This window comes from Megalobrama amblycephala, linkage group LG2, assembly GCF_018812025.1.
Source record: "Megalobrama amblycephala isolate DHTTF-2021 linkage group LG2, ASM1881202v1, whole genome shotgun sequence".
NCBI classification, from domain to species: Eukaryota; Metazoa; Chordata; class Actinopteri; order Cypriniformes; family Xenocyprididae; genus Megalobrama; species Megalobrama amblycephala.
This window is the reverse complement of record NC_063045.1, coordinates 7,239,649-7,256,421: the sequence shown is the minus strand read 5'-3', so window position 1 is coordinate 7,256,421 and position 16,773 is coordinate 7,239,649. Positions and strand designations below refer to the sequence as shown.

At 35.3% G+C, this 16,773-nt stretch overlaps 1 protein-coding gene across 1 annotated transcript in view; it reads right to left on the bottom strand.

Annotated features, from left to right (window-relative positions):
- The window catches only part of LOC125263353 (unconventional myosin-IXb), a 54,060-nt gene that overhangs the window by 19,324 nt on the left and 17,963 nt on the right, over positions 1–16,773 (bottom strand). Inside the window, 6 exon segments of the mRNA XM_048182367.1 lie at positions 318–447; positions 532–550; positions 553–631; positions 739–838; positions 2,460–2,522; positions 4,814–4,908. Coding sequence (XP_048038324.1) covers positions 318–447; positions 532–550; positions 553–631; positions 739–838; positions 2,460–2,522; positions 4,814–4,908 — 486 coding nt within the window.

Here is a 16,773-nt window from a genome sequence, read left to right as displayed (position 1 = left end):
CCTTAAAACTTCTCTTTTGTTGACAACAAATTTATAAATGATTCTCATGACACATTTGGCAAGGTATCCATGCATTAAACACATGTATTTTAAATGCATTTCAAAATGCAGCTATTTCCCCCCTTCTGATTTACGTAACTCACTTGGGTCAAACTTCAGGTTGAAAAAAATCTGGAAAAAAAAAGGGTCAGAGATCCAGGGATCCAACTCCTCCCACTTTACATATCCCTTAACCTACCCGTCTCCACCCTCTGGATCTCGTGTGTTCTGCAGTGAGGGGCTACTGCACAGATGGGAGGTTTCAAAAAGACATTTACCTTCAGCAGGTCTGAGAGCGTTGAAAGCACCTCCGGAGGCCCGACCTCCAGCCCTTCCTCTCTGCCGGACGACTTCTGACTGTACGTCACGTTACCCAGGTACAAGATGGCCGACAGGATGGAGAATATCCTACAAGGAACGCAACAACAAACCAAACCTCTCAGATACGAGTCTGCAAAGACATGAGTCCGTATGGTTTGACAGGAGACTCACTGTCTTTTGGTGGCCGGCAGAAGCCGACCATCTCCATCGCCTGCTGCAGTCGCTCGAAGTCGTGTCGAAGGTCATCCGCATCTTCTATCGTAAAGTTTTGCTGCAAGCGAAGAGCAAAAGACCGTTGCAATTCCAGGCTAACTGGATGTTGTTTAATTGTAGAGCGATGGTGAAGGACTCAGAATGAGCGTATATGAGAACGTTCACCTGTTTGAGGTAGAAGTATTCTTCGGGCTGCAGGAGCTTGAATTCTCGCCGCTCGTCCTCCGACGCGCCCACCAGCAGATAGTAAAACACGTGGTAGTTCCTGTGTGAAGAGTTAGTTTGAAATGGTAGTTTGCTTACTTAGCTTACTTGCTAGCTTAGCTTACTTAACAAAAGGCAGCTAATGACACTGAACTACTGAACTTGTTTTTAGACAAACATTCAAATTAATCAATTCACTATGGCAAATCCCAATGCTATGCGCTACAAAAAGCCATTTTACTATACAATATTTTAGAAACAGCTGTCCTATGATATCTTGTTTTTGAATATTCATTTACATGAACTCAATTCATTCATAAATAATGGTACTATTTATTTATATTGATTTAAATTAAAATACTCGTTTGTAATACAAAAAAAAGTCTGTTTCAATTTATTCAGATATTAAACTTGAAGGAGGAGATATCTTGTTTTTGGACCAATTCATGTACGATGCACAGCATAAATGAGTACACACCCTCTGAAACTTCTGAAAGTCAGCAATTACTCAATTATGTAGAAGACATGTTAAGGATCTTAGGAGATATAATGTTCCAGCAAGTCTGCTTAATCAATTACCAAAGAAACATGTCAAAATTATTCAGGAAAATAAGATTTTCTTATCAAGAAGTTACTAAATAAAATGAAATAAAAATGTTCTGGTGTAATTTTAAGGCATTGTTTGATCAACAGGTAAGTATGTTGAACCAAAACATTTAAAGAAAAGTAATTTCTTGACAATTAAAGTGTTATATAGCCCACTGAATCATTCTCAGACTTAATGCTGACAACAATGAAACCACTTGGGAGAGAATCGCCTGGAGATTTATTTCTTAGCGCAAAAGAGGACAGTGGTACCAAATCATTGTTTTAAGTGTGGAAATACAGCAAAAGTAACACAGAAATTCAAAAACAATGGACTTGTGATAAGGCCCCTGAAATAATTAGGCATTCATTTTCATTTAGCTTTCATTTAGTGATGAGGGATTTAGTGATGAAAAGACGGTAATATTTAATTATACTGATTTTTATTTAAAATCTGTTTTTTTTTTTCATTTATTTAAATGTATTTATATTTTATCTTTATTTATTTATTAAATTTGAAAGATCTTGAGATCTTGTTTTTGGACTAAATCATTTGCATGAACCATTTGAATGAATCAAATCATAGTACTATTTATTTAGGCTGATTTACATTAAAATATTTACCATAATACAGTTTGTCCCCCAAAATATTATATATTTATTTAATTCAATAGAAATAAAAATTACATCTGAAGGAGGTGATATCTTGTTTTTTTGACCAATTTCTTTCACATTAACTATTCAAATTAATCAGTTCACTAAGGGGAATCCCAAATGCCACATGGTAGTTAGCTTGTAACAAAGACGTTTTACAATATTTTGGAAACATCTTATCTTCTGTCATGCTACTGAAAAATGTTGCTAAGTTCGTAGCGTTACTATTTTTAGCCCTACACCGGTACAGGGTCTGTTTTTCGAGTTCTGCAACCTGATTATCTTCTACAACTACCACAGTGAGCTGATAAAGATGAGGTTAGTGCTGCAGAAGATTATCAGAGCAATGGATCAACAGATACACACGCTCGTCTGTGGGAACCATCTGTCTCTAGACAAGTCTGGTTTTCACCGCAAAGTAAAAACATTTCGAAAGGTTTTACCTCTCGTTCTTCTCTCTGGACACCAAGCGGGATTTCTCCAGCAGATATTTTTCAACCACAGCCCTGAAAGACAATGAGAAACATTTCAAACTTCAGATGCCAGCAGCTCTTTGTCATAAATCAGAGCTTCAAAGCGCACAGATGTCAATCAATGCGGCAGATGGCCTAAACAAAACCCTCAACAGAGTGCAACCATGAACACCCTCTTTATTCCCATTCATTATCCATCAAAAAGATCTTCGATAAGGCATTCTAAGACTTGAACCAAATCTGGGATGAATCCTAATAACACAAACTTAGTTTTGAAGCAAAAGGTACAGTGAGTGTACTAGTGTCCAGTGTCCACTTAATGACCGTCATCCGATGAAGTAGGCCACCCTACACTGGGCCGGAGAACAATAGGGCCACTGAAAGCATCCGTATGGCTTTATTGACTTCTCTCGGCCTTTGTTTAGAGGAGTACAAGTGCAGCGCAGTCACCATTAAGGGCTTTCGCACCGGGTAGTTATAGGAACTCAGTTATAGAAACTAGCCACCAGGACGGCCCCCTGAGATTGACATTTTCCCCTATGGCCGTTTTCATGGTTGCATTCGCACCGCCAGTAGGAACTCTGGAGTGACGTAAGCCGGCCGACAGTGACATCTTTTAAAAGGGTTAGTTCACCAAAAAAATGAAAATTCTGTCATCATTTACTCACCCTCATGTCGTTCCAAACCCGTAAGACTTTCGTTCATCTTCAGAACACAAATGAAGATATTTTAATTAAATTTCTGTCCCTCCATTGTCAGTCTACACAACTGACTTTCAAGCCCCATAAAGGGAGTATAGACATCATTTTCTTGGACACCTTTCTGGGACTTGAAAATGGTAGTTGCATAGACTGTCAATGGAGGGACAAAAAGCTAAAATCTAAAACTAAAATCGTTCCCAGTTCCTGCGCTGAGAACCTGCCAAAAAGCCAATAGTTATAGGAATTATAGCTGCTTTTCCACCACATGAACTTTCCCCAGGAACTAGGGACTTTGGGGTGGTACTCGGTGTGTTTCGACCACAGGAACCAGGGTCTAAATGAAGTTCCGGGTAAAAAATCCCTCCTCCTCAGAAAGTCCCTGCTCACGAGGGAGTACTTTTCCAAAGTTCTGGAACTTTCGGGGGTGGGACTTGGTTGCTGAACATTGATTGAGTTCATGCAACAGTTTGATTGGTTGACTGGTCAACCACCACTATTTTTAAAAGACTGTTTGAGCGATGGACCAACGATGAGGTTCTGGCTTTATTAAGCTTATATGCGGACGACAAAATCCAGCGGGAACTGGAAAGTCACACTCAGTCCTACATCACCAGACTAATTTGCCTAATATTCACAGTACTTTAGACTGCGATGGAAATGCAGACAAAAGGTCAGGGGAAAAAAAAAGGTTCCTTGGACAAAATTTTTCAGGTAATTTCAGTGGAAGCGCGGCTTATGAAAACGTTGCTCCAGTGCAAAAGCCCCTTTCGACTAAAAAAGCACATGGATCAAAGCGCAGTGGGTGAATGTCACGCGAATGTTTGGTCCAAAAATGTCCAGGTAATATTACACCCACAATATTTTGATTAAAATAAGTGGTAAAAACCCCATTAATTTTCTCTATAGGGAAATTTGATTGTGAACATTAAATTATAAACCATTAAAGACAGCCATTATTGTGAGCGACGAGGTTGTTCATCGATGGTATTTGCTTCTGTTGAAGCCATCAGATCGCATTATTTCAGCTTATTTTTAAAATAATTGTGTTCCTGGTGGAAAAACTACATTACCCATAATGCTGTACAGAAAATTCCACCAATCAGGGAGTCAAAACAAGCAAAACACACCAAAAGATTTTGTTAGCTCCGCCCACTATCATGAAGCACTGTGAATTACATAATTGAGTCGATCTCTCTACACTCTCAAAAGGAGTAAGGAGGAAACAAATAAAAAGAAAACGAGACAGACAACATGTAAAATTCGAGTCAGTTTCCCAGAATGAACAATAAACCACAAAAGTCAAGCACAACACAGGCATTCATCCACTGATCTCTGCTATCAAAGCTGCTCTGCGGTGGAGGAACCATGTCAGATCCACTGGTTCCTTAATTGTGTTTACACAGTGTGAAGAAGGAAGTGATGCGTATGACTGGAGTGTGACGTCTGCAGTTACCGCAGTGACACAGCGGCAGATGGCAGGGTGTGTGAGAGCGAACAGCAGCTGATAAGAACTTCAAAAGGCAAGGGTCACTTACTGAAGGCCACAGGCTCCATCACACTCCTCACGAACGTGACTGTGGCTGCAGCACAGATGAAATGAAAGCGAAAAAAATGGTTTCTCACCCTCGCACCACTCCGCTGTCTAGGTAATTGACCTGGATGAACTTTCCAAATCGGCTGGAGTTGTTGTTGTGGGCGGTCTTGGCATTTCCAAATGCCTGTTGAGAGAAAAAAAAAAAAAAACAGGATGTGTGAAAATGATATATTTTTTGTTTCACTTTAAGTTTTGATTTGTATGTTACAGGAAGACATGAGTATTTTGTGGTCATTCTAATCTTTACATTTTGATCTAAACTGAACATTAAAAATGATTTTAAATGATATTATGATGGCATTATTAATAATATTATAATTATTACATTTTCGTATAATATTTATTATCATCAATTACTAATAATTAATTAAAATATAATAGCTAAATAACGATAAACTAGTACTTACAGTAAACATTATCATCAATTATGATAATTATTATTCTGTAAACAATACTTATTTTTAATAATATTTTCACAAATGATAACAATATATACAATATTACAAACTATTTGATTTAATAAAATACAAATATTTTATTAAAACATTATTACCGCTATTTTTATTATCATTACAGTTCTTTTAAAAATAAGAAAAAACATGCTATTTCTGTAAATGATCTAAAATAATTTATATTATTATTACTATTATTATTATTATTATTACAAACTAGGAATAAAAATATAAATAAATATCAAGAGTAATAGATTAACAATAAACTATTTCAAAACAATACAACTGTATTATTCATTAAATTCGATATAAATTCAATATAAATAATAATAATAACAACAATAATAATAATTCTTACTGTAATTACCAATTATCAATAATAAAACATTAAAATTATAATAAACTATAATAAACTATAATAAACTATATATATATATATATATATATTATATATTTATATAATAGCTAAACAATACAAATGTATTATTAATTAAAATATTATTAATTATGATTATAATTGTATCATTTAAATAATAATAATATTAATAATAATTCTTAATGTGATTAAAATTACTAATAATAAAATAGATAAAATTATACATATAGCTAAACAATACAAATGTATTATTAAATAAAATTATGATTATAATTGTATCATCATTTAAATAATAATAATAATAATGTGATTACCAATTACTAATAATAAAATATATACAATATATATATATATATATATATATATATATATATATATATATATATATATATATATATATATATATATATATATATATATATATATATATAAACAAAATGCAATAATAAAAAGTATATTACTAATTACTACTATTATTAGCATTACTATTCTTTTAACTATTATAATAATTATTAATAATATGAAATTATCAATTTTATTAATAATAATAGAATTGTTAATGGATAAACTTTTTAAACAACAAACAAAACCATATAAGAATATATATTTAAATAGTATATAAAGACAAGAGGAACAGATTTAAAAAAGCCTAAATCAAAAAAAAAAAAGATTAAATCATGTTTCAGATGCAAATAACTCCAGCCCGACTGACTAAAACAAACAAACAGTCTGTATTTGAGTGAAGCGCCTGATGGCCGTCAGTTCTGTGCTCCGACTCCTGATGTTATCGCCTGTAAAATCACGTCACCTCCTCCTCCACCCGTCCGTTCACACCTCCATCTGTGTGACAACGGTCCCGTGATTAATGCGGCTCTGGTGTGGAAAGCGCCGCGGGCCAATGCCAACCTCTGCCAGAGGGCACAGCGCAGCCCCTTCCCTCAATGTGGGACAGTGTTCGCCCAGATCGGCCAACAAAAGCCCTGCGGCGGGGGGAAGTGGGCTCTGTGCATGTTAAAGAGGGAGGCTTTGTGCCAGACACCAGTGGAAAAACGGCTGGGGGAGGGGGAAGGGCGCTAACCTAATTAAGATTCCCTGCAGTCGACCTGTGACCCGTTTCACAGAGCACACGACCAAATATTGGGGAAAGCTGGAATGTGTAGTGTAGCCAATCAGGACTGCCCAAAAATTACAATTCTGTCAGTTCTGGAACACAAAGCAAGAAACTTCATCCAACTCTTTCCTAACAACAGCTTCAAGCAGCTACATGTCAAGCTCCAAATAAAAGAATAAAAGTATCCAATAGTTGTCCGTATGACCAACAGCTTTCTCATATTAATGCCAATAAAGATATTTACGATGCAAGGTTTTCCCTCCCTCTCTGTCCATCATGAGCATCACATCATATATAGTGCATGACTCTATGGACTACTTTCATGATGCTTTAACAGTGTATTTGGTCATTTCTGGAGTTTGATGGACATGGTCAATATGAAATACCAAAGTACTGAAAAGAACTGCACGAAGATTTTACAAATAAATAAATAGAAATAAATGAATAAAAAGAAATTAAATAAATAATGAATAAAAAAACAAAAATACAACAAATAAAATAAAAAAACTAACTAAAAAATAATGACCAAGTAAATATATAATGAACCTATAAAAGTAGTAATGAAGTAAATAAACAAATAAATAAAAAGTAAAAATAATCAAGTAAACAAATAAACAAACCAAGAAATAAATAGACTAAGCAAAAAATAAATAAAAAATAAAATAAAAAAACAAATAACTAAATAAATATAAACAAATAAAGTTAATAAATATTAAATAAAATAAATCAATAAAATAAATCAATACGTACGTACATAATAAAACTGTAAATAAATAACTAATTACATCTAAAAATGACAAAATAAACGCAAATAAAAATAAGTAAAAAATAAATAAAGTCCAAGCAAAAACTAAATAAATAAGTAAATCAAACTAAATAAATAAAACAAAAACAAAACATTAAATGACTATGTAAATATTTAACATCCAAAATAGAAATAAAGTAAATAAGAAATAATAAATGAAAATAAAATGAATTAAATTACATGAAAAAAAAAGAATAAGTAAAAATAAATAAAATATTATCTAACAAATAACTAAAATATAAATAAACAATAACAAAGTTAATGGATAATGATAAAATAAAAACAAATAACTAAGTAAATAAAAATAAATCCCTAAGTACATGAATAATAACTAAGTAAATCTAAACAATAACAAACAAACAAAAAATGACTAAAATAAATAAACCACTAAATTATTAGACCTAGCAAAAAACGAAATAAATAAGTAAATCAAAATAAATCAACAAAAAATAAATGACTATGTAAATATATAAAGCATCCATAAAATAAAGTAAATAAGAAATACATAAATAAAAATAAATAAAATGAATTAAATTAAATTAAGTGAAAAAATAAAAGACCAAGTAAAAATAAATAAATGTATTATTTATAGCAGAAATAATAGCTTTATTTTAGAATGACAATAATAATTCATATAAACTATGACAAGAATTTTTATTTTTAGGTGAACTATTTCTTTAAGATTCTCAAGACACGACAAAATGAAACCTTTCACCAAAGATTTCTGGGACATGACAGGAAGAAAGTTCATGAGAATGTTCATAAGAAGAAAAATCATAAGATTCACGGGGAATAAACACAGAAGTGAAAGAATTTTCTCAAGTAAGTTGGAAAGCGTACAGAAGAAGTCACTAGATAAACAACACAACACCTCTCACTCAAGCAGTCAGACGGTTCAGACTCAAACATGTCCTTACAAACGCTGTGATTGGTTGTGGGACTCAAGGGGTATGAGGAAACTCAACGATGCCGCAGAGGAGCATTTTTTCTGTCAGAATGTCGCAACAGCAAACAAACTGTTTAGCTAAAAGCTAAACGCTTTTCTGCCAGACCTGGGAAAGAAAATAAAAAGGGGTCGGGGAGAAGACAGAAATCTGCCGACCTGTCTGGACTAGTTCTTATTCTTCCTCGTTATTTGGGAGTCAGCAGCTCGCTGCAGTTTTCCACGACAAAGCCACAAGTCTCTAGTTCCGTATAGAAACTACAACTTCAACAACAATAAATATCACTCAGGTTAACTCCGATTTGAGCAGAGGCAGGGACCGACCCTCTGAGTCACTCTGAAAACTCACTAAAACAACAACAGCAGTGTGTGAAACTGACTCACCTGCTGCCACGCATGAGGTCTGAGAGGGAAAAATTCAATATTGAAACATAAATATTATTATATTAATATAACAATTTAGGATTATTAATTTTTCATAAGAAAAAATTTATGTATAACAATAACAACATTAATAATAAATAAATGCAATGTTATAGTTTATTATATATTATTTATATAGATATACATATAAAAATATAATAAATTATTGTCTACATAATAAATATTTAATTATTATATGATATAAATTTAATACATTATATATTAATTATGTATATATTTATTACAAATTATATATTATATATACATAATTATTAGTTTGTAAATTATTAAATTACATTGCATATTATATATATTATAATAAATTTTAAATCATACAAATATAAACTATTATATATTTGTTTTTTATTATTATTAATAGCATTTATAATAATTATTATATTAATACAATAATAATATTAATTTTTATTAATACTAAAATGCATATAAAATATAATTGTTTACATTATATACAAAAAATATTTATATATAATAAATATAATTGATGTTTAATGTGTGTGTTTTGTATTGTTTTATTTTTTTTATTTATTTTTTTATTTTGTTTTTTCTTGGCACTGTGAAGCACTTTGGACAACTAACGTTGTATCAAACTGGTGCTATATAAATAAAATACAAAAAATACAAATACATAATTCAATTCTTATTAAATATTACATTACCTTATTTATAATATATATATGTATAATACATATTTACACAATTATTAATATATGTATTTAATTATCATTAACATTTTATTTATTATTGAATGATATATATAAACAATATGTAACATTATACATTATTTATATTTTATAATATATATTATTTATGTATATACCCACAAACATATGTACATATACATATTTATTTGTGTGCAACAGCATGCATGCTAAATCCAAGGTTTATTTATATCTATTTAAATGACAAAACAACTGTGTATAACTCTAAACAGACAACAGACTATTCATTTTCTGCCTGAACTGCACATCGTTCACCCATCTGGTTTGACGGCCACTGAAATCTAAGCCATGCATACAATGCATCTCGAATCAACAAAGACTCTTTATAAAAGGCCAGTAGAATCCTATTACTCACAAATAACACTATGGGACACTCACATGACTGTTAAATATAGCAGCTTCTCCTTTTATTCTCGGCCTCGGAGCAATCATGTCCAAATATCAGGCCAAGACATTCTCGCCATCTCAAGAAGTGAACTGTGACTTCATTCTTTTTCTGCCTCTTCAGCATTAGCACAAAAAGACGAGTACGGGTGGTTTTGTTTGCCATTATGATATTAGCTGGTGACAGCGTGTACGAGCGCTAATTGAGACCATGAACACAATGGCATTTAAACAAACATCCTTCAGGCAGAAAGAGGCATCAATTCATTCTCTCACAATAACAAACACTACACATTTGTACATTTTCTGAAAAAAAAAAAAAAAAAAAAAAAATAGCTATGACTTTAGGGAATGAAATACATAAACATGGAGTGCTCTTAAGAAAGAATAGTTGATTAATCCTAATTTACGCTAAAAATATTGGGTTATTTTTTCTACCGAAGTCCTGTGCCTTTTGGGCTATTTTTCCAGTCTTTGGGTAATTTTTGTGTTACCCAGATCCTGGGTCAGCCGTAACAACCCAGTGTTTGGGTAGTTTTTGTGTTACCCAGATCCTGGAACAGACGTAACAACCCAGTGTTTGGGTAGTTTTTGTGTTACCCAGATCCTGGAACAGACGTAACAACCCAGTCTTTGGGTAGTTTTTGTGTTACCCAGATCCTGGAACAGACGTAACAACCCAGTCTTTGGGTAATTTTTGTGTTACCCAGATCCTGGAACAGACGTAACAACCCAGTCTTTGGGTAGTTTTTGTGTTACCCAGATCCTGGAACAGACGTAACAACCCAGTCTTTGGGTAGTTTTTGTGTTACCCAGATCCTGGGTCAGCCGTAACAACTCAGTGTTTGGGTAGTTTTTGTGTTACCCAGATCCTGGAACAGACGTAACAACCCAGTCTTTGGGTAATTTTTGTGTTACCCAGATCCTGGAACAGACGTAACAACCCAGTCTTTGGGTAATTTTTGTGTTACCCAGATCCTGGAACAGACGTAACAACCCAGTCTTTGGGTAGTTTTTGTGTTACCCAGATCCTGGGTCAGCCGTAACAACCCAGTGCTTGTGTAGTTTTTGTGTTACCCAGATCCCGGAACTGACGTAACAACCCAGTCTTTGGGTAATTTTTGTGTTACCCAGATCCTGGAACAGACGTAACAACCCAGTCTTTGGGTAGTTTTTGTGTTACCCAGATCCTGGGTCAGCCGTAACAACTCAGTGTTTGGGTAGTTTTTGTGTTACCCAGCTCCTGGCTCAGACATAACCCAGTGTTTGGGTAGTTTTTGTGTTACCCAGCTCCTGGGTCAGCCGTAACAACCCAGTGTTTGGGTAGTTTTTGTGTTACCCAGATCCTGGAACAGACGTAACAACCCAGTGTTTGGGTAGTTTTTGTGTTACCCAGCTCCTGGGTCAGCCGTAACAACCCAGTGTTTGGGTAGTTTTTGTGTTACCCAGATCCTGGAACAGATGTAACAACTCAGTGTTTGGGTAGTTTTTGTGTTACCCAGATTCTGGGTCAGCCGTAACAACCCAGTGTTTGGGAAGTTTTTGTGTTACCCAGCTCCTGGGTCAGCCGTAACAACCCAGTGTTTGGGTAGTTTTTGTGTTACCCAGATCCTGGAACAGATGTAACAACCCAGTGTTTGGGTAGTTTTTGTGTTACCCAGATCCTGGGTCAGACGTAACGACCCAGTGTTTGGGTAGTTTTTGTGTTACCCAGATCCTGGGTCAGACGTAACAACTCAGTGTTTGGGAAGTTTTTGTGTTACCCAGATCCTGGGTCAGACGTAACAACTCAGTGTTTGGGAAGTTTTTGTGTTACCCAGATCCTGGGTCAGACGTAACAACTCAGTGTTTGGGTAGTTTTTGTGTTACCCTGATCCTGGGTCAGACGTAACGACCCAGTGTTTGGGTAGTTTTTGCGTTACCCAGATCCTGTGTCAGACGTAACAACTCAGTGTTTGGGAAGTTTTTGTGTTACCCAGATCCTGGGTCAGACGTAACAACTCAGTGTTTGGGAAGTTTTTGTGTTACCCAGATCCTGGGTCAGACGTAACGACCCAGTGTTTGGGTAGTTTTTGCGTTACCCAGCTCCTGGGTCAGAAGTAATAACCCAAGAGTTGAGTTATTTATCGACCTCTTTAGGAGAGAGCAGTGCAGCTCCTTCAAATTGGTGCATATCTTCGGTAAAGTACAGGTTTGTGTACATTTTATTTTATCTAAAAAAATGTTATTGTTCTGTATATCTTTTAATTTTATGCAAAGCAACATACAGGGGTGCGATGTGAGTCACCTAAACGAGTGTCGAATCTGTCTTTTTGCGTGATGGAAACGCCTGAAGCTTTGCATAAAATTTTGTGATTTTATTCAAAAATATACAGAGTATAAATACTTAGGATACTTATAATATGTTCTCAGAATTGTACACTGATTATTTATGGACAGGTTATGGAGTCAGTCAAAGTATTTTTCGGCTACGAGTGAAACGCAGGCGGCGGTCTGAAGTTAACAGTTCCCCTGCTGAACGCGAGCCGTCTACAGCACAAGATCCAGCGCCGTTACGGTGGAAACAGACAACAGAGTCTGGTCCATTACACTTGAATTACTCCTAAATGTTTAATTTTTACTTATAATATTTGTTAAACGAGCTTAAATGTAGGCAATATGTATTAAAAACTATATAGAAAATAAAGGAATTATCAAGCAAACCAGTGGCTGTGTGGAGCATTTAAAAAATGTTTAAGAGAATTAAGTTAATCCATAAACATTAATTCATGTATGAAGTAAAAAAAAAAAGAAAAAAAAAGCTAGTATTATAGTAAAAATGAATCAACTCATTAAAACCTTTTATCACAAAAGATAGTGTAATGTAGGCCTCATTGTTTACTATGCCTGTGTTTATCCTCCAAGTTACAGACTTCTGGTGCTTGACTACAGTAATAAGGCATTTAGATCTTTAAATTAACAGACTTTTCTTTCCAGGTTGCTGGAAATTGGAGACGACTGAGGTTATTAGGCCTCGGATGGGCCTGTAATGACAAAATGGACTCTTGGGGTGTTTCATTTCACAAACCTTTCCACATGTCGACATCCCACGTGTCTTATTACAGTTACTGTTGTACCACTAAAATAGCTCAGACCATCTCATAAGCCAAAGTCCACACAAGACTAACACAAAGCCGAGAGATAAACAATGGCCACAAAATAGCCATTACAGCTTCCTGAGGAACAATATGCTGACTCTCAACACCCCGTGCGCAGACTGACCAATGGGGAGCGTAGCTTCTACAGCTACCACTTCCTGTTGAAGTGATCAGCCAGAGGGAACTTCCTGTCTGTGGCCAGCAGAAGTATTACTTCAGAGGACTCATATATAAGAGCATTACGTGTGAACGAAACTCTCACAGTTGCTTGGCAATGCCTGCAAAACAGAAAGCAGAGGTGTTTGCAGAGACGTCTTGTTGTACTGCTAAAAAAAGCAAGAGCTCAGTGGCATTTGCAGGGTCTGTGGCAAGAAAAAAACCTCTCCTGTTATCTGATACTCAATGACGTAATGCACTAAAAGCCACTTGGATCTGGAAGAAAAACACATTTTTGGCTTGATGGATTCCAAACTGTTCTCCTGACTCCTGTAGGGCATTTCAAGAAGAATGTACCACATAAATAGGTCACTCAACGTAGATACTTTTTCTAGTATTTAGAATGCAATGACGCCAAGGTCAAATATGCATTCAAACAAAGCAATACGGTTGTTTGTAGGAGGGGATAATGAAAGATTGTAGCTCCGGTGAAAAGGCGACCAAAACCGGTCTGACGTGCTGGTCAACGACAACTGATGCCAAAGATCTCTGTTTACATCATAAAAAATATGCAAGTTGAAACTGAGACAATAATGTGCAGCCTTAAAAAGAAAGGACTGCAAAATTACAATTTACTTTGAGTCACAGTCCATGAATTTCCTTGTAACAGTTTAAAGCAAAACCTAGACAAACCATTTGCTACTGGCTGAGGCTCTTCAGTAGGTGACAATTAGAACCAGTTAACTATTCCACAATTGACCCTTCGCAAAGACCCGCCCCCCCTTAGTTACTGTTGCTATATCCGACTAGCCATGGCGCCGTCACGCCACACAGAGTGAAAAATACATAGCGGAGCAAAGAGGACACTGACAACACGTCGACAGACAAGACAGAGCAGGTTGCTTATGATATCAAACAAAGTCCCAGCTTTCAAATTGTGTAATTTTTTTAAGAAATTCGAACAATAAAAAATGTTTTGTGGCTCTTTAATGTGTCGTGCCAGATCGCTGTAGCGCCTCAGCTCAAGCGGCTCGTGAACCCATCATCTCTTCCTACTAGTTAATTTATAGCATCAAATAAACATGAATGAACATCAGAAGGAAGGTTGTTTCAAACGCGGAAAGACGTCAGTAAACACCATTTTTCAAGTTAAGTCCACTGAGGTTAATCTTCTAACTCCTGACTGCTTTGTCGGACAAAATGGCGGATTCTGCGTTATGATTAGTTAGATCGCTTGTCAATCAAACTCCCGGCGAAGGGTCAATTGGTAACTTGATAACTTGCTAACTGAGACTAACATGCTGACGGTGGTTCCTTGTGGTCCAAAAGGTTAGAAATGGGACTGCAACTAAGCTCAGTTGATTTATCCATCCATCTGTCACACGTGGATGGCTGGACTAGAAGCAGGAACTTTGTATTGACCCACATATGGTAACATTTCTCTCTATTACAATGGAAAGAATAATAAATGGAATATTGTGTGCTTTTTTAACAAATCAGAACCAACTGATAGTCTTGGAAGATGAATGAGGCAAACAAACTTCATAAGACCATAAAAGGAAGCGAAACCTCAATGAGATCTGACTCCTATCATTGAAAACGTCTGGATGGAGCTTTGTTCTGGTCTCCGTGTTCAATCGACCCCTGCTTCTCACCACAAGCGCAGAGAAGCAGGAATATTCTGTAATGAAGCCTGAAGACATGTCTGCCAAGGGACAATGACTATGCTGACTGCGGGGAAATGACTTCTAGTTTTCAGAAACCACAAACACTGAAGCAAGCGTCAACACAAAACCTGCCATCTTTCATCTCTTCCAGGACTTGCTACGTGAGTGAACTTTGCGCTGATATAAGGGGGCTGAGATAAGATATGACACCAAACGGTTTCTCATGACATCATCATGTGTACAGGAAACTTTCTTAAGTACAAAGAAGAGATGTGAATCTCGGAAGCCGAGTGGGTTGGTTTTTTACCAAAGGGATTGCATGATAAATGACTTCAAAAACAGCATTTGAATGCAAGTGTGAAATCTGGATAGGGCTGCATGATGTATCAAAAAGGTTGAAATATCTCAGGTGTACGCATCGCAATGGCTTACGATAATTGAATGATTTGAATACTTCAAAAGATTATGCAAAGTCCAAGTTTTAGGTTGACGCAGACAGCAGAGAGTAGACTGGACACATGACTGTTGAATACGTGTGACATGCTTATTTTTGGGGGTGTGATGATACCCTCATGTCACAATTCGATACATATTAGGATACTGAACTCACGATTCGATATTATTGCGATACTCCAAGACAGTTTGGTAAAAGGATTACAAAAAAATGCACTGTTGATTAAAATGTTAAATGTGGTATTACATTGAGAGTGGAAATGAATTGGCTTGGACTTGGACCGCGCTGGTAACCCAATGCACAGGAAAATGGTGATTTATTTTATTAAATGCAGTAAACAAAGTTCTTGTGCACAGTAAGCCACCTCTCAGACAGTGCGTGATCCCGAATTCAGTTCTCTTCCACAGCTTTTATGGCCAAATAAACACAAAATTATGTCAAAATGCCCATCTTGGTGAGTATTCACAAACGCAGTCAGTTATGCCTTAAGTTGACTAAACAGTTGAGAAAGAAAGCGTGCGTGTAACAGTATATTGGATCCGTGCATTAGCTCTTAAAGTGACAGCAGCCTAAAAATCTGCTTCCGTCTGCGTGCTTAATCAAACAAAAGACAAAGAGAAAATCACTCACTGCTCTTGACTGAATAACTTTTGTAGCTTTAATAAGAATCAGTGCATTTTAAAAGTTTTTTATTTTTACTTTTGATTATTCAATTTCTGTTGTTAAATGAACCTAATGTAGGCCTATACCTGAAACCCTAAACTCCCTTGGTTTACACTGACGTTAAAATAACACTTTTTTTATGTAGCTAATGCTACAGTAGTAGTAGGGGTACTTTCTTGGTTGTGTCTAGAAGGGATACAGCAACGGCCGGAAGGGAGGCAAAATTTCATAATAAAATAACAGTAAGTTAATTTGCTACTTATCAGATTGTATTGTATTAACGACTACACCTATCCCCAACCCTAAACCTACCCTTACAATACTACAACTACAGTTATTAAATTAAATAAATAAATATTAAAATGTTCAGTGGCCGTAGCTGTATCCCTTCTAGTCTTTACCTACTTTCTTCTCAAAAAAAGAATGTGAAACATGTTGGTTATATCATTTTCAGTTTTTAGATATATTTAATACATAATATAAATATAACTGTATTATCATATAGCATATCAAATACTGCATTATTTAACATTATTGCAAGTTATCACATTTTTCTTCAATATGGAGAAAAACAACTTTCCAATAATCTGAATAAAGCCTCCAGGTGATAATCCTTGAGCTGTTAAAATTTCATGAGATCCACTCTAACTATTCTCCAAATGCAGTCTTGCAAGAGTT